The sequence below is a fragment of the Camelina sativa genome, chromosome 5 (assembly GCF_030686135.1).
Source record: "Camelina sativa cultivar CO46 ecotype springtype chromosome 5, ASM3068613v1".
NCBI classification, from domain to species: domain Eukaryota; kingdom Viridiplantae; phylum Streptophyta; class Magnoliopsida; order Brassicales; family Brassicaceae; genus Camelina; species Camelina sativa.
Window position 1 is genome coordinate 23,174,333 of NC_141884.1, and position 25,782 is coordinate 23,200,114.

General features: G+C 35.3%; 2 protein-coding genes and 1 pseudogene across 52 annotated transcripts; 1 reads left to right on the forward strand and 2 right to left on the reverse strand.

Moving 5' to 3' along the window:
• The first annotated feature begins 12,771 nt into the window (after window positions 1–12,771).
• LOC104789402 (putative disease resistance protein RF45 pseudogene) lies at window positions 12,772–14,991 on the forward strand (annotated as a pseudogene).
• A 721-nt stretch (window positions 14,992–15,712) lies between these two features.
• LOC104787239 (endo-1,4-beta-xylanase 1) lies at window positions 15,713–20,224 on the reverse strand. Of its 2 annotated transcripts, XM_087450600.1 has the most exons (9): window positions 19,712–20,224; window positions 19,322–19,613; window positions 19,141–19,188; window positions 18,641–19,023; window positions 18,420–18,573; window positions 17,948–18,294; window positions 17,677–17,854; window positions 17,027–17,566; window positions 15,713–16,944 (listed from the first exon to the last, which is right to left on the reverse strand). In XM_087450600.1, exons 2-9 carry the CDS (start codon window positions 19,388–19,390, stop codon window positions 15,817–15,819), a joined length of 2,847 nt encoding a protein of 948 aa, XP_087306726.1. In that variant the 5' UTR covers window positions 19,391–19,613; window positions 19,712–20,224; the 3' UTR covers window positions 15,713–15,816. The 2 variants fall into 2 exon arrangements, with proteins under 2 accessions (XP_087306726.1, XP_010511079.1); XM_010512777.3 differs by having other exon boundaries at window positions 19,322–19,736.
• On the reverse strand, window positions 19,717–25,539 carry LOC104787240 (AT-rich interactive domain-containing protein 4-like). Of its 50 annotated transcripts, none has more exons than XR_015557412.1 (11): window positions 25,218–25,517; window positions 24,984–25,085; window positions 24,873–24,891; window positions 24,736–24,773; window positions 24,429–24,640; window positions 24,234–24,334; window positions 23,775–23,968; window positions 23,474–23,527; window positions 23,237–23,324; window positions 23,014–23,083; window positions 21,867–22,237 (listed from the first exon to the last, which is right to left on the reverse strand). XR_015557412.1 is itself a non-coding variant. In XM_087450615.1 (10 exons), the coding sequence occupies exons 5-7, from the start codon at window positions 24,384–24,386 to the stop codon at window positions 23,494–23,496; spliced, it is 381 nt and encodes a 126-aa protein (XP_087306741.1). In that variant the 5' UTR covers window positions 24,387–24,406; window positions 24,588–24,640; window positions 24,736–24,773; window positions 24,873–25,085; window positions 25,218–25,517; the 3' UTR covers window positions 19,717–20,224; window positions 23,014–23,083; window positions 23,237–23,324; window positions 23,474–23,493. The 50 variants fall into 50 exon arrangements, 25 of the variants coding, with proteins under 25 accessions (XP_087306741.1, XP_087306730.1, XP_087306737.1 ...); XR_015557420.1 differs by having other exon boundaries at window positions 24,588–24,640; window positions 24,873–24,902; XR_015557423.1 differs by having other exon boundaries at window positions 21,867–22,244; window positions 24,588–24,640; window positions 24,873–24,902.
• Window positions 25,540–25,782: the final 243 nt, after the last annotated feature.

The following is a 25,782-nucleotide window of genomic DNA, read 5'->3' on the forward strand; positions in this document are numbered from 1 at the left end:
CAATATAGGGTCATAAATGGCGTTTATACCTTGGCATAAGGTCATCAAATCAATGGAAGATATTTGTATATCTCCATCGCCTTATGTCACTATGTGAACTGAATAAATTCATCAATTGGTCCATGTTCATAGTTCACAGCAACATCATGTCATCACCCCATCAGATCCGTATATATCTGTTGGAGTTCATCATCTTTGTGGCTACATCGTATTTGTAGTTAATATAACCACATAAAATCCTGAAAGAGAAAGATAAGATAGGTGAATAGAACGGACCCATCAATGGTCCATGCTCATAATCCAATCAATATCATCACTCAAAGAAGGTCACCTTTGTAGTATGAGACAATCGTGCGGTTTTTTTATTTATAGGCGTGTATAAGTAGATCAATAGATAGTAACTGAATCTTCCGCTCCGACATCTAGCCAGTGGCGGACCCACGTTATGGGTTGTGGTGGCAGCTGCTACCAGTAATATTTAAAAACCAAAATTTTTTACACTATGTAAAAGAAGTTAAGTGGCAAAATGGTTTGAGAACAATCTAAAATCTGTTCAAGGTTGAGGGTTCGATCCTACCTGTTGACAATCTGCCACCACTAATAATTTTTTCTGGTTCCGCCCCTGCATCTAGCCACGGCTGCGATTCCGCGTCCACAATACCGATGGCCACGGGACCTACGTCCACGGTTTCCTCTTCCTCTAGCATTAAAAGACTCTTGTAACTCCTTAGCTTTGATGGATGGTTGAACCTTCTCTCACGCAATAATCTTTGTTCGGAAGGAGTCATATGATCCATCACTTCAGATTCACTGTCTGAATCAACAGAATTTCCATCAGAAGGAAGTGTATCCACATCTGAAAAAGAGGAGCCCAAACAGCTAAACATGTTTTTAGCAAGGACACTTACCTCACGGTTATTAAGAATATCACTATCTTTTGTGACTTGATTAACAAGTTGTTTACATATATATAGGGGTATCAAAATGATTAACCCAACCCAACTAAACTCATTACCCATGAGTTTATGAGTTGACTAGACTCATTTAACAATTGAGTTGGATCAACTCATGAACTCATTTAATTAAATGGGTTAAATGATTAATTGGGTTGATCTACTAAAATATAAATTAATGTATAATTAACATATAAACAACTATAATTAATTATCACCATCATCATTATCACCATCATAAATTCATAATGACCAACATCATATAATTTTTGACGGGAGATTGTGGATTTGTGTTTTGGTGGAAAATTTACAAATTGTGCTTTTTGGCAGGAAAATTGTGGGGGTTGGCGTTTTTGGCTGAAAAATTATGTTTTGCGTTTTCTGGCAGAAAAATTACGGATTTGTGTTTTTTGGCCGAAAATTTGCGGATTTATATTTTTTGCGAGAAAAATTACGAGTATGAAATTTTGGCGGAAAAATCATGGGTTTGCATTTTTTGCGGGAAAATTGATGATGGTAGTAAAATAATGATGATGGTAGTATGATGATGATGATGATAGTGGTTGATTTAATTACCTAGATCCCAATACTTCCCTATTGCTAAACTTGTAACTCTACCCCATGTCCTCGAATCCAACACGCATAGTTTACCTCTCATATTGTCACAGTGACACATACTTAATTTCTCTGGTAGACATTGCAACAACATACTGAAATGCAAGTCTCAAACATATAGATCTATTATCAATCGTAAATAAGTACCTTGTAACAGGCTTCATGTTATCTACATCACCTGCATAGTCATAATTTATGAACTCCACAACTGAAGCATTGCAATCTTGATTGACAAACATGAGACCAAATAAGTTTGTACCCTTCAAATACACTAACTTTAGTTTCAGTTATCCTTTTCTGTATTAGACATATACTTGCTAACTTGACTAACAACATGAGAAAAATCCAGTTTCGTGCAAACCATAGTGCACATCAGACACCCAACTGCACTTCATAAGGAACTTGTGCCATATTCGAATTTCTTTATCAAGTCTGAGAACACTGAGACGCTAAGAGATTTACATTATTCACCAAACGTGTAGCGGCTGGTTTTGACTTCCTAGTTCCTCATGTCAAACATATCCATAACCCTCTCTATGTAACACCACTGAGATAACCACAATTTCTTAGAACTTCTTTCTCTACAAATCTAGATCTCAAGGATCTTCTTCTTTGAAGCACCAAGATCATTCATCTCAAAAACTTCTCCAAACGAACAGAGTCAGTGAATCTTCTCTTTGAAAATTTTAAGCTAAGGCCACATACAAAAAAAAAAACGTATTATATAGCATGGTGGCTAACATGGGGCCAAAAGTAAGGTATATATATAGGCATGATCATATAGGCATAGGGTCGGTTCTATGTCTTTTTTTTTCTTCAATAGGATTTTCATTGATAACTGGTAAGATTACAACATGGATTACAGGATGGAATACAGAGCCGGCAAGGATTTTAATCCTTCCAGAGTACTAAGCCTGAGACTAATGGGAAAAGACCCAAACAAACTAAAACATATCATTCCTTCAATTGCAACCCGGATCAGAAAATAGAGACCCAAAAATAGAAAATTAAAAATTAAATCTTTGAAAATTAAAACTTAAAACAGATCTGAGATAAGAAAAACCACACAGACAGATGCAAATACAAGAATCTCCTAACCGCACTGTTTGACCCTGAATAAAGTGCTGTGCGACCTCTTTTTGTTGCTCCGGCATGGAACTACGGAAGCGGTGAGACAGCTTCAAACTCTACTGACTCTTCATGAGGAAAGGAAGGAGATCTAGATCTACGGTGGTGAGATTTCTTTATCTGAGGCAGTGAAGAAACCAGTTCAAGACTACCTCTGCCATGGAGGACGGCCAGATCTGAAGATGCGCGTAACTATAACACAAGAACCAAGCCACTAACCTAGAGAAGGGAAGATTTAAACTTTAAAAATCTAGATCTGGAAATCTAGATCTGATGCCGTTGGAAGAAAAAAGAGAGGGATTAACCGAGAAAAAGAGAAACAAAGCTAAATAAAGAGAGAAAACACAACTCCGATGCTGACAGAGCCACCGGAGCCGGTTAACTTAGGTTGGCGGTGAATTTGTGTTTAGTGAGAAGGGAGAACGTTTTGAGGGTTTTTTAGAGAGAGAATATAAATATTAAATCATAGTATTACTATGAATCTTTTTTCATCGGTTCTATGTCAGATCAGGGAAACTAGGTAAAAGGGAAAATTCATAAATTATATTTTTGTTTTGTTTAGAAAAGTTGTCAATCGATGCTAATAGTGCTGTCGATTTGATTTTTTTTTGCTGTCGATTGATTTACTAACTAGTGAGGTCGTATGTCAAGAATGTCGACTGATACCCTCCTAACGTCGATCAATTTATGCAACAATATACATTGGCCTTGTGTGTCATCACTAAGTGGTTATTGATCAATGCACGAAGTGGTTATTTGATCGTTTTTTCCAACAGTAGATTTGCCTCGTATTGCATTCGAAGGGATGCCAACATGGCGTCAATCGACATCTTTTAAATTCCTCAATTTTCTCTCATTTTCTTCGATTTTGGTCTTAAAAGTCCAATCTTCTTCAAACCGTCATTCTACATCAAATGATTATTTTTTTTTAACGGCAATCAATTGTATTATACGAAAAGCGTTTACATCATTACATGATACATAAAACCAAACAAATACAACCACTGAAACAAATATAGGAAATTGAACACAATTTCGATGAAGAAGTGGAAGTAACCCTGCTTTCCCAACGGAAGTGTTACGGGCAATAGAAAAAATCTTTTAAGTCCCCTCTTCACACACTTGTCAAAGGCTAAGATCTTATAGATGAGACTCCTAAATGCTTTATGCATTACCATAATTAAACTAAAAATTTGATATGTTGTTTGTGATGGTTTTAAAACATGGCTTTTGAAACGCCAAACACAATGCCGGTTAGCGACCATGGATTTCCCTTTCATAAGACCTGTAATTTCAAACAGAGGGACAGCAAAATCACCACCATAGGACTGTGGCCTTAAGAAGAGGAGATTATTGCGGGAGTCAATTCCTTTAAGCGGACAAGATACAATAATTCCGGGATCAAAACCCCAAATGAAATTTTCAAATCTTTGCTTAGGAGAAGATTCATCGGTTGATAACCGGAGATGAAGCCGGTGAGAGAGTCCACCGGAAACAAACCTTATGTAAAGGAAGATATCACGATTCCATTGAATCGACACTGAACCGACGTGAATTTGAGAAATAGTACAACCCCAACATCGACAAAATAAGGCGAATCCTGCCTCGCACGAACCTGACACCACCCAATATGCAATAGAGGACAATGTCCAGTCCACACCAAAGATTAAAGACATCAAAATCTGACTTTTCAAATTCATCGTCGTGAAGAACAAAAACATATTTCGATTAGAAATTGCCATAACTATTACTAAAAACTATATGGATAAGAAGTTGAAACAAATTAAAAAGCAAGAGAGAACCCAACCGACGCCGGAAAACCAGCGTCGGCCGGAGAAAGCAAAAAATGGAAGTTTTTGATCAAAGAGGCGCTTTGGGGAAGTCGCTCTCGAGAGAGAGGTTTTTTTTTTTTACTCACTTTATTTGCTTGATATTAAGCAGAAATAACGGAAAACATCAAATGATTATAAATGACCCAATAACAACTGAAAAAACTCGTCAAAAATATTAAATACATACATATCTATATACATTTGTCAAATACATTTTGTAAAAAAATATTGGAGTTCTAAACTATTAACAACCCTACACCATTGACATTTATTGTTTATTAGTAAAATTAGAAACCAATATTTATCATATTTAACAAAATTTTCTAATATCACTCCCTAATAATTTCCTAAAATCACTCCCTAATTTCCTAAAGATTTACTATGCTATGGAATTTAAAATATTATAAACATTGAGGCTTATAAAAAGTCAAATATTATACATATTTAAGCTTCATAGAATGTTTAGAATATTAATAATATTTAAACACTATAAAAAGTTGAAGTATTAATAATATTTTAACTCTAAAAAGTTTTAAACTATTATAGCTACATATAAATTTTACAATATTATAAATATTTAAATTCTATTAATTTTAAGTATTATTAATATTAAGGGAAAATGTCATGAAAACCCACTTTGGCTGTGAGTTGTGTCACAAAAACTCACTTTCCACTCATGGTATACTTTCCCAAGTTTTTTGCTTATGTGTCCACACATTTTGGACGATTTTGCCCCTCTCCTCTTTCTCTCCTTCTTTTCTCTCTTTTTCTTTTCTTTTTTGTTATTAACACTTTAACAAAGTAAAATATATTTATTTGTTATCATAAAATAAATTTTCTATTTATTTATATAAAATATATTATGATTATATATTTTCTACATTTTAAGATACATATTGTTATATTTTTAATGAATTTTTAGATTATACAGTATCCATCAGTCGTTGAACATTTGTTCAATTATAAGTGGATAATCAATTGCAGTATTGTTAATAGATAGTTACTTGTGTTTATTCATACAAAATGTACATACATAAATTTGGTTAGATCTTTATCAATAGCATATTATCCATAACACAACATAGACCAAATAAGTACAAAACCCTTTAATTCTAAATTTTAAATCCTAGAACATAAACCCTTGAACCTAAAACCAAAACTATTCACTTTAAAAAAAGAGAATTTGTTAAAAATGCCCCTTTTGATATACCCCTTTTCAAAAATACCCTCTTTTCTGGCCATTTTTATTTATGCCCTCTTTTAATTTTTAATGACCATTTTACCCTTAGATGAAAATTATTTTATTCAATAAAAAGAAAAACAAAATTTTCCCGCCAAAAAATTTCTGACATATTTTCCCGCCAAAAATTTTTCAAAAAAATTTTCCCGCCAAAATTTTTTTTGTCAAAAAACTTTTGATAAAAAATTTCGAAAAAAAAAATTTCCCGCCAAAAAAAATTTACAAGGTTTTTAAAAGGTTTTATAAGGTTTCTACCTTATAAAAGCCTTATAAACACCTTGTAAAGGCTTTTACAAGATTTTTTAAAGAGTTTTAAGAGGTTTTTTAAACAACTTGTAAGCGCTTTTACAAGATTTTTAAAAGGTTTTTAAAAGGTTTTAAAAGGTTTTTAAAAGGTTTTTAAAAAGTTTTCAAATGGTTTTTAAAAGGATTTTTAAAAGGTTTTTAAACATCTTCTAAACCCTTTTACAATGTTTTTAAAAACCTTGTAAACGTTTTTATAAAATTTTTAAAAGGTTTTTAAACACCTTTTAAATGCTTTTAAAAAGTTTTTAAAAGCGTTTACAAGGTGTTTAAAAACCTTTTAAAGCATTTACAAGCTTTTTAAAAGCATTTACAAGGTTTTTAAAAGCATTTACAATGTGTTTAAAAACCTTTTAAAAACCTTGTAAACGCTTTTAAAACTTTTTTAAAAGCATTTACAAGGTTTTTAAAATGTATAAATTTCAATATTTTTGGCGGGAAAATTTTTCGATTTTGGCGGGAAAATTTTTTTTTTCGCGGGAAAAAATAATTTTTTCGGGAAAAATTTTCGATTTTGGCGGGAAAAAAAATTTTGGCGGGAAATTTTTTTGGCGGGAAAATATTTTCGACTTTGATGACTGTACATTCTTGCTGTCACTCAAAAAGGGTAATTTAGTCATTTTGTATATAAAGAGGGGTAGTTTTAAAAATGGTCAACATGAAGGGGTATTTTTAAAAAGAGATATGGAAAAAGGGGCATTTTTGAGAATGCCCCTTAAAAAAAATAAACAAAGTTTAGTGGATAGAAAAACTATGGATAGGTCTCCATGGATTTACAAAGTATATCTAGACATTAAGCTGAAGAATAGCAGTTGAATGGTGGCTATGGATGTGATCATGTGAATATTTTTTTGTGGATACCAATGTAGACAGACCAAAGAATCATCATACAATATCCACACAATTAAATTCATAGACACCATGAGCTCCTTGCTTCATATTTTGTGTTGGTCCAGAAACATATACACTCATAAGTGGTTAATAAACAAAATAAAAATTAACAACATTGATTTATTTAGAACATTGAATATCAATCATGTGGATTAGTAGTTATGGATACTTATCTTATAATATCTTGCTCATTCTTTACATGAGCAGAAATTTGTCCAAGATAAATTAGCCACATAGATTTCTTTTAGCTAAATGTTTTTGTACTATTTTTCAGCTAGAAGTAGGTATATTAGAACTTAGAAGTGTCACTAGAAGCATACTACACAATAAACATGGTCATTATTAATCTCAAAGCCTATCCACCAAATTCTGACCACGTGGACAAGCAATCCAGATGAAATTTATTGACAAGTTTGTTGCATGTTCAAACATCACTATAGTTTAGCCACTTAGATGTCTTTTAGCCAAATGTTTTTGTACTATTTTTAAGCCAGAATTAGAGATATTAGAACTTAGAAGTGTCACTAGAAGCATACTACACAACAAACATGGTCATTATTAATCTCTAAGCCTATCTACCAAACTCTGACCACGTGGACAAGCAATCCAGATGAAATTTATTGACAAGTTTGTTGCATGTTCAAACATCACCATAGTTTAGGGTTTAGACTTTAGATGGTATATAGATTCAATGTCTATGTTTTGAGTTCAAGTTGTATTGTCTAAGGTTCAAGGTGTAGGATTTAGGGGTTAAGGTTAAAAGTTTAGGTTTAGGTATGTGGATGATGTGTCTATATTTTTAATTCATGGTTTAGGATTTAGGGTTCAAGGTGTATGGTTTAGGGTTTAGGATTTAAGATTTAGGGTATAAGGTTTACGTTTTTGGGCTTATATGGATTTAGTGTCTATGTGGTGTTAGGATTTAAGATTTAGGGTATAAGGTTAACTTTTTTTGTTTGTCAACAACTAAAGTTACTAAACTTAAAATTTAGTATGTTTATCACCAACTAAGTTACTAAACTTAAAATTTAGTAATGAAAATGAAAAATTAATGTTAAAGAAAAAAAATATTAGAAAAGAAAGAGAAAAGTTAAAGAAAAAAGTTTTTCTCGTGATGTATCAAAAGTTAAAATATCACGGGACAGTGTTATATAGCAGAAAATTTTTGAGTTGATATAAATATAAATTTAAAATATCATTAATTCGGTGCTACACAGGTAAAACATCATTTTATTTTTTTGTTAACACTATTATTATTTGTGTAATATACATATTTAATTAAACTGGTTAAATTAATATTATGTAAAAAATCATTGTTCCACGGTATACAGTAGGTAAAATAATAAAATTAACAATTAAAATATAATTATATAATCTTAAACACTAAAAATAAATAGCTAAAAATACAATTTAAAATATAAAATATATAGTTACAAATAATTTGTCCATGGTGTACCGCAAATTAGATTATTCATCTATGAAACAAAGTCAAATTATCTTTTTTTTTGTCAACAAAAGATTAGCTCAAATTAACCAATGGGAGGAAAAATTGTTTACATACTTAACATTCTGCGGAGATGTACGCGCATGGCGTGCCAAACAATCTGATTTTATATTTGCAATTCTAGGAATAAAAGATAAGGAAAAACAAGAAAATTTCTCCCTGTCCATCATGATATCGTCGAGGTATGTCGAAAAAGCCGGCGAGTCATGTGGTGAAGACACCATTTTCACCAAGTCTGAGCAGTCTGAGTAGAACGCCACGTCCCGGTAGTCATGCCCGATCATACACCGTATAGTCCAAATGAAAGCTTCAACTTCGGCATGTAAAGGGGAAAGGCTTCGCCGGAAATTAGTAGCTCCCATGCCTAGCGTCAGATCCTCAAACTAGGTACAGAACCATCATGCGCCTGCAATCGAATCACCAGATTTCCAAGATCAATCAACAAAACAGCGGTAGCCTGAAAAGAAAGTGGGAAGTGAAGCTGCAGCCACCCTCATCCGAGAGTTGAGGTCAATTTAGTGGGCTGTGGAAGCCTCATCCTCACCCTTCTCTTGAGCCTGCTGCCATGTCAACACCTCGCCTTCTGCTACCTGAATCACCTCCTCTGGCCGCTCATCTACATTCTCTAAAACTCTTGTTTTTCTAGCTTTCCATATATACCACAAAATCTACGGGAAAGCCGGCACGTGAAAGGCCGAACTCTTAGGACCCAAAAAATGATCCACATTTGCATACACAGACTCTATCAGAAAGAAGTGTGGTCCCACCGGTACTTGAGATACCGCCCAAACATGACGCGTCGGTAGACAAAGAAACAAGGCATGATTGATTGTTTCCTCATCGGCACCGCAACGAGCACAACCTAAATCACAAGCAACAAATCACAAGCAATACCATGCCTCCGCAAATTTGTCGAAACCAAAATACACCCTGACAGCACCTGCCACATAAAATGTTGAAGTTTGGGCAGACAACGAACCTGCCAAACACTGGCTAGGAGATGGGTAATCTCCGGACCGCCACCAAGTTCTTGAAAAGGCCCTTGAACCAACATATGTGCCATATGAAATCCAGACTTAACCAAACACCGTCGGACAACTTCCTAAAGGTAAAGCCCCTATCAATGCAACATCGATGGGATCAAAATGCTCATTAAGCAAATCCATCCGCCACAAGTTTGTTTGACGATCAATTAAGTGAGAAATTTGAAGAGAAGGTCCTTAAACGGACCCTTGCTGAAAGCTGGTATCGGGAATGGAGCCGGTACTCCAGGGATCTGTCCATATAGAAATGGACTCTCCATAACCAACTCTTTTAATAAGTTTTTTGTTCACCATGGAGCGAGCAGAAACAATACTCCTCCACCCATAAGAGGGAGAGTATGAACGAATCTGTTCCATGGGATTTTAATTCCTATAATACATACTTTTAAAAACCCTCGCGAACAATGAGTCTGGAGCCTCAGTTAGCCGCCATAATTGCTTAGTCAACAAAGTCGAATTAAAATCATCAACATTCTGAAAACCCAAGCCACCCAACTATTTACTACAACACAATTTTCCCAAGCTAACCAATGCATACCTCCTGTCCGACCATTAGTACTCCACCAAAAATTCTCCACTGCACTTGTAAGTTTGGATGTGATTGTTTTAGGTAGCCGAAAACAAGACATCACAAACATCGGGACAGCAGTTGCGATTGACTTAATCATCACCTCCCTTCCCCCCCCCCCCCCCCCTTTGAGAGCAATTTTGCAGACCAGCCAGTCATCTGACCCCTGCAGCCTTTCCCGAACGAAAGAAAAACCTTTGTTGTAGACCCACCTCAACTTTCAGGCAAACCCAGATATGAACCCATGTTGCGCAAGTTTGTTATTCCAAGGACCCCCTGAAGCTCCGTTTTTGTGTCCTCAACAACCGTATGACCAAACTGAATAGAAGATTTTGCAAAATTAATTTGCTGATCTGAGACAGCCTCATATTTCCGTAGAATATCCAAAACTACCTCACATTGTGCTTTATCGACCTTGCAAAAAAACAGACTATCATCCGCAAACAAAAGGTGCGTAATTGGCAGACATTAATGGGCCACCTTGATCCCTGTAATCAGCTTATCCTCTTCCGCTTTTCGAATATTGGCAATGAACACTTCCGTGCACAAGATAAACATAAGGATATAACGGATCCCCCTGACGTAAACCCCTCTCTGGGATTATCAATCCATTAGGTTGACCATTCAGAAGAACCTTATACGCAACCGAGCTAACACAAAACATAATCCACCTCCTCTTTTTTCATGATTACCAGTCTATTCATTAAAATCACCTACAACGAACCAATGAGATTACCTAGACACTCTGAGCCGCAATAAGTGTTCCTACACCATGTCGCGTTTCTTGGGAACATGATCACCATTAAATAAATTAACCTTCCTTTGTAAACCGTTTCAACATCAATTAACCGCTTTAACTCGAATAAAATAGAAACTTAAAAATCCTCTTGATTATAAAAAATGTCAAACCACCACTACAACCAATATGATCAATTGTTTTAAAAATTTTGTAACCAAAATAACCTACAATTTTTTCTAAAAAAGTACCAGATTGCTTCGTTTTAAAAAAAAAAAAAAAAAATCTGGGCGATGTTTAGTTTTTAGATCCCAAAGATTCTCAATAGTTATCTTATTACCCAGGCCTTGATAATTCCAACTCACAAAACTCATGGAATAAAGATCGAAAGCTGTGGTAAAAAACCACGTAAGTCTATCCCATCCCTTGGAAAAATAAACAAAATAAAATACCCAAACCAAACCTCAGCCCATAACCTATCAAAGTCGAGACAAAACACACCATGAACTGAGAACCACAAAGCCCGGTTAATCCATCAGCAACGTAAACCAAATGGGCCCGTAGTGAAGCTCAATCCCGAGGCACAACTAAGCCACAACTCATCGAGAAAAAGGATCCGAGCATTTTTGAAAAAATAAACCAGCAAAAACCAACAAACACACCCTCCTCCCCGTGATAAAACAAAAACGAACACTCAAATATCGACCATATAACAAACTAAAATTCGATCCAAAGAAACCAATCAACCGGGACCAACAAAGGCGAGAACCAGAAATAGAATAAAAGGGCGAGCAAAGTTTTATAACTTCTCTTAAAAGAGGATACATCCACCACCAGTCAAACCATTACATGAGCACCCAATGAAGGGGAACAAAAACGAAAAACATAAACGAGACAACGAAACACCCGTTGTTAACTTATTCCATACATGATACATGAAATGGAGAGAAAAACAGAACAACCAAAGGAGATCAGCAGAACAAAGCCTGTTCCCAAACTAAAGACCAGAATCGAGTGGGATTAAAAGAAACCTCACCCCCTTGCCCGCCCGTACAGTCTATCCACATTAATCAGCCGAGGTACTTGGAGGCTTCCCTTCTTGGTGAGGACCAGCTTTCCTCTGCAGTCCAACCCCCTTAGTAACAACCTTCTTGCGCGGAGATGTTAAAGTATACATGTTCCGCTTCTTCGTAATAGCCCCGGGTAGCACACCTTTATTTTTGACCATCCTAGCGGATTTATAGTTAAACGAGATTATGTGTCGGTTTAGGTTTATAAATGAAAATTAGGATTTAGATTTTATAATATTTAACAAGTTTATATGTCGGTTTGGGTTTACAAAAGAGAATTAAGGTTTAGATTTTATAATACTAAACAAGTTTATATGTCAGTTTAGGTTTACAAAATAGAATTAGGGTTTAGATTTAATTCATATAAACGAGTTTATATGTCGGTCTGTATTTACAAATTTTAGTTTTTATAATATTAAATAAGTTTATATGTCGCTTTGGGTTTACAAAAAATAATTAGAGTTTATATTTTATAATAATAAACGATTTTATATGTCGGTTTGGATTTAGAAAGGATAATTAGGATTTAAATTTTATAGTTAAACTAGATTATGTGTCGGTTTGGGTTCAACAAAAGTAATATTTATTTAATGATTTTCATTTTAATATATTTATTTATTTATAAAAATATAATATGGCACAAATATTTATTTTGTTTAATGATTCTGTTTTCTCTAATTCATTTTGTTTTATTCTGATTTTAGTTTGAAGTTAATATTTTGTTTATATTTAGTATTACTTGGTATCTTTTTATTGTTTTACAAAAGAGTAGGTCAACAAAAAAAAAAAAGTTCACCCTAGAGTGAACCCCGAGTATTGTCTTTTACTTATTACATAAGTACGTATAACTTGATTCTTATTTTTCATATTGCTTAAGCAGGAGCCGTTATGGCTGGGGAACTTGTGTCGTTTGGAGTACAAAAGCTATGGGATCTACTCACGCATAAATACGAGCAAATTCATGGAGTTAATGATCAAGTTACTGAACTAAAACGAGATCTAAACTTGTTAAGTTCTTTTATAGAAGATGCAGATAAGAAACGTACACGTGCGGTGGTGCGAAACAGTTTGGAAGAGATCAAAGAAATTATTTTTGATGCAGAGGACATAATCGAAACCTTTCTTTTAAAGGAAGAACCCGGAATGACAAGTGGCGTCCATAACCATTTCAGAAGGCTTGCTTTGTTTATTCCAGATCGCAAGGAAATTGCAGTAGATATTGAAGGCATAAGTAAGAGGATCTCCAAGGTGATAGGTGATATGCAAAGTTTTGGAGTACAACAGATAATTGCCGACAGCAGTATCCCGCCTTTATATGATAGACAAAGGGAGATGCGAGAAACGTTTTCCACGGATCAGGAAAAAGATCTTGTGGGGTTGGAAGCAAATATCCAAACACTAGTTGAAATAATGGTGGAAGAAAATAGCGTTGAAGTGGTTTCAATAACTGGGATGGGTGGTGTTGGTAAAACCACCCTTGCTAGGCAAGTTTTTAATCACAAGAAGGTTAAAGATAAGTTTGATGGACTTGCATGGGTGTGTCTCTCACAAGAGTTTAGCCGAATATCTGTTTGGCAAACAATCTTGCGGAATCTCAGTCCCACAGAAGACGAAAAGAAAATCATGAAAATGACAGAATCTACACTCCAAGGTGAACTCTTTCAATTGTTGGAAACATCTAAATCATTAATTGTCCTTGATGACATATGGAAAGAGGAAGATTGGGACCGAATCAAGCCAATATTTCCACCCAAAAAAGGTGACCTCTTATGGTACTTAATAAATGGAAAATTGTACTCATTATGCTCTTTGTGTTTCTTCTATATTATTAAACAAGTAAACGCTTTTACAGATTGGAAGGTGTTACTTACTTCACGGAATGAGAGTGTCGCAGCATGTGGAGATACAACATATATCAACTTTAAACCAGATTGCCTAACTTTTCAAAACAGTTGGACACTTTTTCAAAGAGTAGCATTTCCAAGGAAAGATGTTTCCGGTACGTGAAGGGGTTTTCATTTCTATTCTGACGAAAATAATAAATTTTTCTAAAATCGTAAAAAAGTCTTCTTAACCATGGGTACCTATGAAGTTACAACTACTGAGGCTGTTGGATCTCTCTGGAAAGTTACCTTCTAGCATTGGGAAACTCATCCATTTAAGATACCTGAGTTTAGAAGATGCTAAGGTAACTCATATACCTTCTTCTCTACAAAATCTAAAGTTGCTGATCTATCTAAATATAAAAATCAGTACTCTTAGTCGAAGTTGTTGTATGCCCAATATCTTGATGGGAATGCAAGAGTTGAGATATCTTGCATTACCACCAAAGAGTATGGAACACAAAAAGTTGGAATTGAGTAGCCTTGTCAACTTGGAGACCTTGGAGAATTTCTCATCAGAGAATAGCAGCTTAGAAGATCTCCGCGGTATGACCAGGCTCAGGATACTCAAAATCATTAACTCTGGTCCGTCCAGTAGCGAAAGTATATCTTCATCAATAAGTGGACTGAGACACCTGGAAAGTCTTGATATAGATGGATCCCTGAGTAGGAGCACGGCGTTTGTTTTCGATTGCAATCATCTCAAAAATACTGAAGTTGAGCTTATATATGCCAAGGTTACCTGATGAACAACACTTTCCTTCTCATCTTACAGTCATAGATCTAAACGGTTGCCGTTTAGAGGAGGATCCAATGCCGATTCTAGAGAAGCTGCATCACTTATATGAGGTCAGATTACAGCGTGAAACTTTCTGTGGGAGTAAAATGGTTTGCTCCGCTGGTGGGTTTCCTCAATTGCATATGCTTGAATTTTTAGGGTTAGACGAGTGGATAGAATGGAAACTAGAAGAAGGTGCCATGCCCCTTCTTCACACTCTGTGGCTAATTGGTTGTAAGAAGTTGAGACGCCTTCCTGAGAGCCTGAGATATATCACTTCCTTGGATGTTGTGATGATGAGATCTATGAACGGTCACTGGGACGATGATTACGAGAAGGGAGGAGCAGGTCTTCACGCATTCAAACACATTCCTAATTTTTCTTATGAAGGGGATTATCACGATAGTTATTACTATAGTGACTAATGAAGCATCAGTTACAGACACATGTCAGGTATTTTACACAACACTCCAAAACTCCAGAGAAATATATTTATTTTCTTTTTTTACTTTCATAACATTTATTGACACGCGTTATTATGAGTTTCTTTGGCCTTAAGATAGAGAAATAACATTTGCAACGTGTTTTGTAGACGAATTTCTTCGGGCGCAAATCTCTTATGGAAATTGGAAATTGGTCATCAGCGTATCTGATCCCCGTCAGAATAATACTAATAAACTCTTTACATTGTTTTCTTAATGTCTTTCCTTTGTTATCTGACTTCTAAAAGTTCTGATTTCTCCGACTCTCCGAGTATAATGAGAAAGAACAAAAAAAAAAAAAAAAAAAAATAATACTTTTTATTTGTATCAACTTGGGATTTATATTTGTTGGTTTGGGTAATAATGATCAGTCGATCTCAACATTTTCAATATCTTTGATCAATTGGAATTAATTGTATCAGCCTAATGCTTGATTAATGTTATGTTTTTCCTTCTATTTGACCATACAGTATTTTTCTTTTGTTCATCTTCGTTTCTCTTTTGCCATTTTACTGCTAGCTATGTTTTTCAAATCGAATTTACGTTGATGACATCTCCTAATTATGTAGATAGCTTACGCTTATTATTATTATTATTTTTTTTTTGTATGAAATGCTTACGCTTATTTACAAGCTTAGAACTGAAGTTACAGTTTTCCTCTGAGGCATTGTTTTATCCTTATAAGATTTATTTTGGAAGTAACATTTTATTCACAATAATTAATAAATACCAACACCACATTTTCAGCAAATTGAAAAATAGACACATACACATGTACAACACAAACGCATCACAGACCTTGAAGATCAACAGTAATAACCTGAGACGAATCTCCCTTTTCAACAACAAACGTTTTCAGAACCTTAGTAGAAGAAGTAGTAATCACTTCAACAGCATAGTTTCCATTATACCCTCTAAACGGAAACGCACCGTTTTGATCGATATGTCCATTAGCATGAGAGAGCCAAGCTTTTTTCACTGACAAAAACCTTTTACCAGCTTCATTAACATCTCCTTCCGCATCCACCAAGTGAGAGTTGTCTCTGCTCATGAACAGTTCCCAAAACCCCCATAACATTATACCTTCGACCGCTGGATGTCCAAAAGCTTCCCACATCATTACTTCCATATCATCTGCCCTTATGTGCTCATTGACCGAGGAGACATCCAGTTCTGTGAACCATATCGGTAAACCGAGGATTCCTAGCTTATCTAGAGCTGAACATACGATTGGACCAACCGGACTATCAATATGACCTTGAATCCCAATTCCTCCTACTGGCGCACCCTTTTCTTGCAGGTCAAGAATGTGTTCGGTGTACTTCTCGGGGCATGATTTTGGGTCACACCCGTCTTCTATGTGGTAATCGTTCACGAACAATGTCGCTGATGGGTCTAGTTGGTGTGCGGTTTTGAACATTTGGACTCTTATGTCTTTGCCTAGCTTGTCTTGGTAGAATGACCCGTGTAACATCTCGTTATTCACATCGTAATGTTTGAATTTCCCTTTGTACCTGTTTAAAAGACCGGTTAACCGGTTTTGTACTGCGGTGTTTATGTCCGTTTGGTTCATGTTTTGGATCCATTGCTGAACCATTGATTGGACTTCCCAGAAGATACAATGTCCTCTGGTCTCTATGTTGTTGCTACTACACAAGTTTAGCATATCGTCTGCATCTTGGTAGTAAAGCTTCCCTTGCTCTGGTTCTGTCCAGTACCATTTTAACTCGTTACCAAACACCGCCCAATTAAAGTTCTTCAAGAAGAACTCGACGAAATCTTCGTTATCCATATTTGTTCTGCTTATGCAAGTTCCAACAGGGAAGCTGTTTCTTATTTGTCGAACTCTAACCATAGCTCCAGACAGTTTGCTAGAATCAACACCAGAAAACTTGAGGGTAACGTCACTCTTACGGATCTGCATACGATAAAAGTTACTATAAAAGTCTCATGGCACTTAACATAAAAGGTTGAAAACAGAGTTTTTTAATGTATATTACCTTGTCACATTGTCTTCTCAAATGTTTAATTCTTGCGACTCGATCAACCGGAAAAATCTGCAATCCAGCAACCATGAGATCAATGCCAGAAGAAGGGCCTTGAACATAAACCAAAGCCTTAGAAGGCTGCTTCTCAACTCGGAAAGAACCGCCAATTTCATGCCATCTATCATCATTGATCTCGACTTGTCCTCCGTTTACCCATTGGCTATCAATACCAAGTGCGACATTAACATTTTGCGGACTAGTGACGCCAGAACCGACTTTGACCCAAACTGATATTTGGTATGTTAAAAACAGCTTAAGTTTATCTGTGATCACTTGACCTGGACCCATCCATGTCTGTGTTCGGTTAGTCACAAGTATATAGCGGCCACTTAGAGGTACGTGTGGTCCAAGCGAGTCTCTTGCCATTGGAGGAAGGATACGAGGTGATCCTTCCGCGACACTTAGTTTGCAGTTCCCTAATGGAAACCATCCATTGGTCGTATTATCACTTAAATGGCTATTTGTGACTATGTTTACCCCATATGCAGGATTCTACAAGACAAAAACAACTACAATCTTCAGTAAAACAATTGTTTTGCTAAATTTGTTTAAAATTTTTGTTCACCTGTAATATTTACTACGGTGAAAATCTTTGGACTAACCTCAATAGAAGGGGGAGGTGAAGGAGCGTTTTTCTCGGCGTGTTTCACAGTTAAGCTATTGAGGAGAATATCAGTTCCTGGAGGTGGACCTTCGATGTAAATGACTACTCGTGATGCAGAACCGTTGAGGAGGAACTTCCCTTTCAAATGTAACCACTCTTTGTCTGTTGCCTGCGCACTTTAAAAAGAACAAAAGGAGCATTTTACAATGATTCTTGATATGAAGCATGAGTTCAAGAAAGTGATATTAAACAAAAAAAAAGAAACTAACTTTGCTATGCCAATGTATTGATCGCGTTGATTAGGATTTTGGACCCATAGAGTAGCTTGTACTGTAGCAGTAGTCACATTGTTTCCGTATATGCGTACTATTGCGGTTGCCTCGTAGAGGCGTTTCCTTTGAACTTTCCCGCTGATCTCTTGCTGAATACCATGCCAGTACTGTGTGCGTTCTGTAGCCGAAGCGAAGACTTTCCCGGATTCTGGTACTATCTTTCCATCAGCAATTGAGTCATGTAACACAATCTTGCAGCTTCTCCCAGACCAGTTGTTTAGTCCATCTTCAAAGTTTGGGTTCACTACGATAGTCTCATCTTCAGCAGTAGTAACACACTCCAGCTTTAAAGTGTAAAAACAAATCCAAAAAGGCAAGACAAATGAAATTTCAACTTGTTTAAAATACCAAAAGATAGATGTAAGTTCAAAATTCAAAACAAACAAGTGAAGCATGATTAGTTACATACCTTAGGCTCGCTTTCGCCGTGAATGGTAACAGACTGTACGAGAAGATCGATCCCCGTTGACGGGCCTTCCAAATAGAATACAACTTTTTCTGGTAAGCTAGGTAACGAGAACATGCCTTCTAGTCTCACCCACTTCTCCTTGAAGACACAAGTTCTGCAAAATTCAAAGATCAAACATTGTTCTTTGTCAACAATACAAATATGTTGGAAAAGAGCCTTACTTTGCGATGAGCTGATAGTTTGTTGGTGATTGTCCGTTTTCGAGCTTCAAGGTGGCCATAACTTCTACCAATCCTTGAACAGGTCCAGCGACAGCAACAGTTGCTGAAACTTTATAAAGACAACAAGGTTTCACTCTGCTTGTAATGTCTTGCTCCAAGCCTTGCCAAGTTTCTTTCCTGTTCGTGACAACTACATAGCTACCGCAATTTGACAGGTCTAAAACACCGTGAGAGACATTACACCCGGCAGTGACAACAAAGGCCTCGCAGCAATTCGGATGCCACGAATGCATCCCGGAAGAGAAGTCATGATTCGCAATTACATTGGTGGGATCAGAACCAATGATAGAAGATGTTACATTGTTGTTGTTCTGTTTTTCAGGCTGGTGAAGATATGATTAAAACAGAGAAAGGTAAGACTAAGGATTCAAAAGTTTTAACTTAGAAATGAAGATAGACAAAACTTGATAACGAAGAAAGGAACATATCGAAACCCTAACCTCTTCAATGTCTTTTCTTGAAATCATCTCCATGCTTTCTTTTAATTTCTTACAGAACCAAAACCCAAAAAAAAAAGAATCAGACCCAGATCAAATTAAGTGAAATTGGCAAATGGGTAACAGAGCAATTCCAATAAAACACACAAAAGATTTACTATTTTTTGCAAGGGAGAAGACAAACCTTGTCTGGATTTCGATTTCTGTTCTTGTGGGTTCGGTTTGAGATGCAGCAAACTGTGAATCTCTTCATTATATAGAGACACACAGATCAGTTTGTTCTCTGATTCTTGGTGGATTTTTACAAACAAATCGAAAGATTTAAGTGAACTCCAAGATATAAACCGCGGGGCCAGCTAACCAACCAAACTCTGTTTGAAATTTTAATTCCCTTTTTTTCCAAAACCTCTTAAACCTTTAAGAACAGATGAATCATTTAGATTTCTGGTTTTATGTTTAGTCCCTTGGAGGTTTTGCTATGAGAAAAGACATTAAAAAACAATTCATATGCGGCACATATTATTTTAATTGGGTTTATTGGGGAAAGTCAGTTTATAACTATATATTTATTTACCTCTGTTTTTTTTCTGTCATCAGAAATTTTTATTATTGAAACTAGTTGTGATACCATGGTGAAATACAACGCCCAAAAAGAGAACCATAAGCCGGCGAACGAAGTTAATGACTCCAGAGTCTAAAACCGGAAAATAAAGAGATTTTCCTGAAAACTAAACCCAAAACAAAGGAACCTAAAGATACTACCACAAAACAAAAAATTTAAACCCAAATTGCAAAAGAGCGAAATCTTTACTAAAAACAGAAGAAATCAAGCTAAAATCTTAAGATAAGCAATAGAACCAAGAAGCAAATAACTTCTTCTTCTGAAGCACTTGCGACTGAGATTTACTAAGGGTGCCCGCGGCCAACCCGAAAGTAACATCAACCATCTCCAATCACAATGAGAGCTGATCCCTCGGAACCAAAAACCAAGGACTTCATAACCCGGCAAGCAAGACAACTGAATTAAGAGAACCTCTTGCTGTCACAAAAAACACACTTCCAGATACGATGATGGCGACCAAAGCACCTATTACCCATTAACGTCTAGTTAGAGCCCTTCAAAACGCGATCATATCTAAACATATCAGGAAGTGGAGACAAGGAGAGAGCCTTAACCCCCAATTAACATCAATCTCACAACCGAGAACGACAAATCAAGGCAGTTATCAAACACAGCAAGCAACACCAAAGAGAAGAAACAACTGCGAACTAAGAGGACTATCACAACATACAACCAAAACGAAACTTATGCTTAGAAAGGAAACAACATTAAAATTATCTAAATATCAGAATGTTAATTTTGGGGGTATTTAGCATATAAAGAAACAAAAATATGAGATATACATCTTTAAAAATGCCTTCTATTTTCTTTCTTATTGCAAATTTGCAACTATGCCAACAACCCATCAAATAGTCTTTTCAATACAAATAAAATTAAACCATTAAAGTTGTCAACAATATATTTGAGTTCGAGATGTCATTTCTTACATAGCCGTACACGCATTGGGGGGGAAAAAAAAAGGGTAATAATCGTTTTTCTTTTCTTCTTCTTTTTTTTGTTTTGGTTTGAAAATCATTAACCAATGAAAACTCAACTACCTACAAAAGGAAACATTGTTTGTTAAGTATTACCTAATTACAAAAAGGCAAACTATACTTGTGTGTTAAGTATACACAATTAACAAACCCAACACCACTAGCTGAACTAATGTATACTAGATGATGATTAATTCTTTTATAGGAAAACTTCAAGTTCGGAGAAGGAATTTACGTGCTGGAGTCCTAGTATCAATGGATTTTATGGATGTTTCTTGAAACTTTAGGGAAATCTAAAAAACCAAACATCAACCGAATCCACAAAAAGGAAAGGACTAAGCGAACTTATATACCCTAATATGGTCCCAATTGAAGATTGCACCAGTTTCAGATTTTATGATTAATTTGCAATATGTTTGAAATTTCAAAAAAAAAATACAAAAATTTTAAAGGAGAGATCGCAACAAATATTATTCAAGCGATCAAATAGAAAACCCTATTTCTATCTGGTACTCCATATATTTTGGATATCTAATGTTCCTGAACATAATACTGTACATTATTTTTTTGTTTTTGTAACTTGTTAGTAAGCCAAAGAAAAAGGATTTGTGTAATATTTCTTTTGATTAAATAACTAGGGTCCATTTTTATATTTTTATTTTTGCCTAAAACCTCTATAATATTAGGGCCGCCAGTTTTGTTGATGACTTAAAGTAAGATCTGTTAACAATTTGCCAGAAACAAAAGGGGAAAAAGAAGGTAAAAGGTTATCATCGAGAGGAAGAACAAAACTTTAAAGATTGGCTTAGTTCCCCAACTTGCTAATTTCTTCTAATTGATTATACTTGGATAGCTTGGATTAGAAGCAAACTATTGCTTTGTACTCTAATAATACGAGGAATGTTAGTTTCAAATGGCTTATATATTAGTGCATTGACTCAACCTCTTGAAGCTTTATCTACAAAATGGTTTTTTTTTTTTTTTTGGTTTAGGGTAACTTTCAAGGAATTATGAGCCGAGGATCCAAGTTTTCCTTAAATCTCTACGTTAAGTTTTTCTAAATCCCTCCCAATTTGGACTTGAACTAAGGGTGCTAGGAAGGTCCTAGGAAACGCCACTGGATTAAGAGAGAATTGGTTAACAAGTGAGCCATTTTTCAAGAAAAATAAATTAACATCATACACATAGTCTGTCATAGTTGTGTTGATCCTTTATAGGTCTAGGACTAGGAGAGTAATGTACTTCTACAATGCGTTTCTTGACGTCCTCATGTATTTTGGCACTGTTATTTTAGACTAGTTTCCTTTGACGGTGGAAGGGTTGTTGTCTAATGGTGCCGTCCATGCATGATGGCTGTTGTAGTTTGAAGTACGTCATACAAATATCCAGATTCTCGTTAGTCTAGGGACGTAGTCTTAAACTCTTGCTATCAAATACGTGAATTCAACTCCACTCGCCATTGATATCCTTTGATTTTTTGCTTCTTTCTCTAGTAAGCCACGCACTGAAAACTTAATGAAGTTTACTACTTTGTTACTCATAGTCAAAATTTTAAATAAACAAATAGAGAGATGTTCTACGGAGATGTTAGACCATATGTTTTAGTGCTTTATACTAGTTAATTAACTCTGGTATTTAATTAACTCTGGTATTAACTAAATAATCCGTGCACAAAAACAAAAAAAAAAAAAAACAAAAAAAAAAAAAAAAAACTAAATAATCCACATAATCTCATTCAGATTCATTTTAATTAATCTGAATCCACTTTACATCAAAATAATATTTATAATCATTCAGATTCTTTTTTTTTTTTAATGCGAGCGCATAGTTATTTTTTTATTAATTTTTATTTTTATCATTTGTTAGATATATACTTCTACAAATTTATCTTCATTTCAATAGTATATTTTTTCTTTTGTACTCAAAGGTTCTCAATCCACATAAATGAATAAAAATCTAAAAATGAACTTTTGTAAAAGTGATATCTACTGAAATTTAACATTACAATAACGCCTGTAAATGACGCTTTAACTCTTTGCAAAAACAATGGCTCATAAGCAAAATAAGAGCATGGTGTTAATTGTCACACTAGTTGCTTGCTTATTTATCAACATGCAATTAGTTGTCTATATGAGGAGGTTCTGAGATAAAACTAGTAATGGACAGAGTTAAACTATATGAAGAGGTTCTGAGAATCAAATGGATATAACCAAATTAGGTTGATACAATAAATAGCTACAGACTTAAAGGTTTAACAAGAGCAAGGGAAATAATACTTACGTGAAAGTTGTGAATCATAAAAGATAGAGTTTATCTGTCTCTTATTTGTTCTTTACCTCATGAAATTGATCTAAATAAAAGAAAAACAAGTAATCAGTATGAATAATAGATGGTAACTGACTAACTGCAACTAAGCCAAGCCTTGAACATGAAACTGAAGATCATGAACCAGCAGGAAATCAAACAACTACCAATTCACCAATCGATGTTTCACAAATATTACCTCTGTATGACTGAAAACAGAGCATGGCGAAAATGGCAGGCTGCATATTTCGTGAAAGCATTTTTCCAATATATAACATATTGAACACCTTGCCATACCAAAGCACCCATAGAAAGAAAAAAAAAACTGATTAGAAGGACTGACATAATGTACTATCAATTAAACAACAGTAAGGAAACAGAAAAGTGCAAGGTAAGGAAACAGAAAAGTGCAAGGTGGTTATCAAAAATGGTGCACCTTAGAGTAGAGTGCTTGAGCTAATTCTTCAGCATTTGGAAGCTCAAGGTAAACCTGAGAAAACAATATGAAACCAAAGCGTATTAATATGCTCACTAGGGACAATTATAAACAGAAACTTAACCAGTGAATAATATTTGGGTTCTTGTTATGAAAAAGGTAGAGGAAACTCTATAAAGCCTTTTAAGCGAATCATCAAGAGACTAACAGCAAATTATTAAGAAACCAAACCAACTTCAGATGGTAAAAGGAAATCCTAAACTAAAAAAAAAGAGTAACGTAAAAAAACGAATGCACCTACGGTTGTCGGTAATGTGGAACCAAACAGAGCAACCAAGGCACATCAGGAGTAGAAAAAGCAGAAAATCCCAACACTAAGGGACCAACTTCATCACTATCTCCAGTCTGCTCCCCTTGCAAGTAGACAAAATCCGTTGCAAAAGAGTTAACAGCAACCTGGAACTCCTCTGTCGTAGGATTATTCAGTACCTGAATCTACAACATGAGAAAAAAAGCATACACACAAATGCTTAAACATCTCCATAAAATTTCACAAGAAGGAACTTCCAAGTCCAGTAATATCTGAAGCCATTGAAGATTCTCTCACCAGCTAACAAATTCCCTATATACATAACTAGAACCAACTTAGTTCAACATTGCCCAATCTTACCAAAGATTCCCAATTTCAACCAAACAATCTAGCAAATCATTTATGACAAGTAAAAGAGAATTAGAGAAGAAGAATTCAAAGTCTATTTACCTTGAGTCGCCCTGAAGAAGAGAGATCTGGAAAAGGGTATTTGGGTTGAAGAGGAGGAGGAGCTCCATCTATCTGGTTATTATTATTCTCTCCAGAAACAACTGCCACAACATTACAACGGTTTCTTGAAAACTCTTGACCATGAAACATCATTCAAAGCATAACCAAACTTTCTGGAGATAGAAACACCAATACCGTGAATAGTGTCAGAATTAGCCAAACGGTACCATTGTTCTCAAAGAGATAGAAACAAAGCTAAAAGCTTTCACCTTTCACACACAATTAAAGCGACCTAGAAGGCAACAATTTCTCTGCAATTAAGTAAAACAAAGGTTTAGTAGTAAATAAACAAACCTTTACTCTGATTCCTCAGACCGTTAACTCGTTTTGAATCAGCTGTTGAAAACCTGAAATCAGATAACAAGATGATATCATATTAAAGAAAAAGAACCAACGAAAACCTAAATCAAAAGAAAGATTAAGAGACAATTAACGGCCTTACAAAATCAGAACCGAGATTAAACAGTGACCAAGCCAAGCCTGCAAAATAAACCCAGTACTGAACAAGATCCTTGAAAAGGAACATATCTGCGACAACGGACCGAAGCAAAAAAAGGAGCAAGAGGTGTGAGAGTCTACCAATTTTGTTAAGCGTGATCTGCAACATAGCTAAGCAAAACAAGGTTTAGTAGAAACAAATTTAAGTAGAAAAAAATTTAAGTAGAAATCATCATAAGCATAAGAACCAACGCAAAGCTAACTAAGCAAGAAGAGACAACGTCCTTATAAAATCAGATCCAAAATGAAAATCAGATCTGAAACTAAAATCAGATCCCATTCTTTCAATTCCTCCTGAAACACACACACACATAAGTTACCCAATTAATAAACCCTAAATTCAAAGCTCTGGGGTTTGATTCTTTGGAGATGGAGAAAGGGGATCAGGGTTAAAGGAAAGAGCAAGAGGTTCAGTGTCGCGGTTACCTTCAACGACGGCGGCCAGCGAGTTTAATCGATTTGTGAGTTTCAGAGAGTTATGTCTCAGGATGGTGTTGTCGAGTATTAGGTTTTTTTATTGGAGAGAAAGAGGAGAAATTGAGTGTGAAGGTGAAAATGTTTAATTTTTTGGCTAAATGTTGGGCGGAATAATCGATTTTAGTTTTCCGCTTAGTAAAATTTTGTGTTAGCTTTAATGGAATGCTATCATATGATAACCAAAATTATAATTTATCTTCAATAGCAGTTCAGCAAATCGTGCTATTAACTTATGCTATCAATGAGGACTTTTTTTGTAGTGTCTTTTCCTAGTTTTATTGATATCCAACGGGTCTTACAATTATTTGATAATTTAGGACCTCAAAATACAATTATTTTATTTAACTCATTAATCTGTATTTTTAAAAGATAGGTTGTAAATATGCAAAAATTGCCAAAAAATAAGGACTGAGGTTTTTTTCACAAAACCGTGTAAAACCGACCAAAATCTCATCATTCACACGACTTTTTATCTTCTCTTTCTCTCCTTCGCTACTTGTCTCCTTCTCTTTCT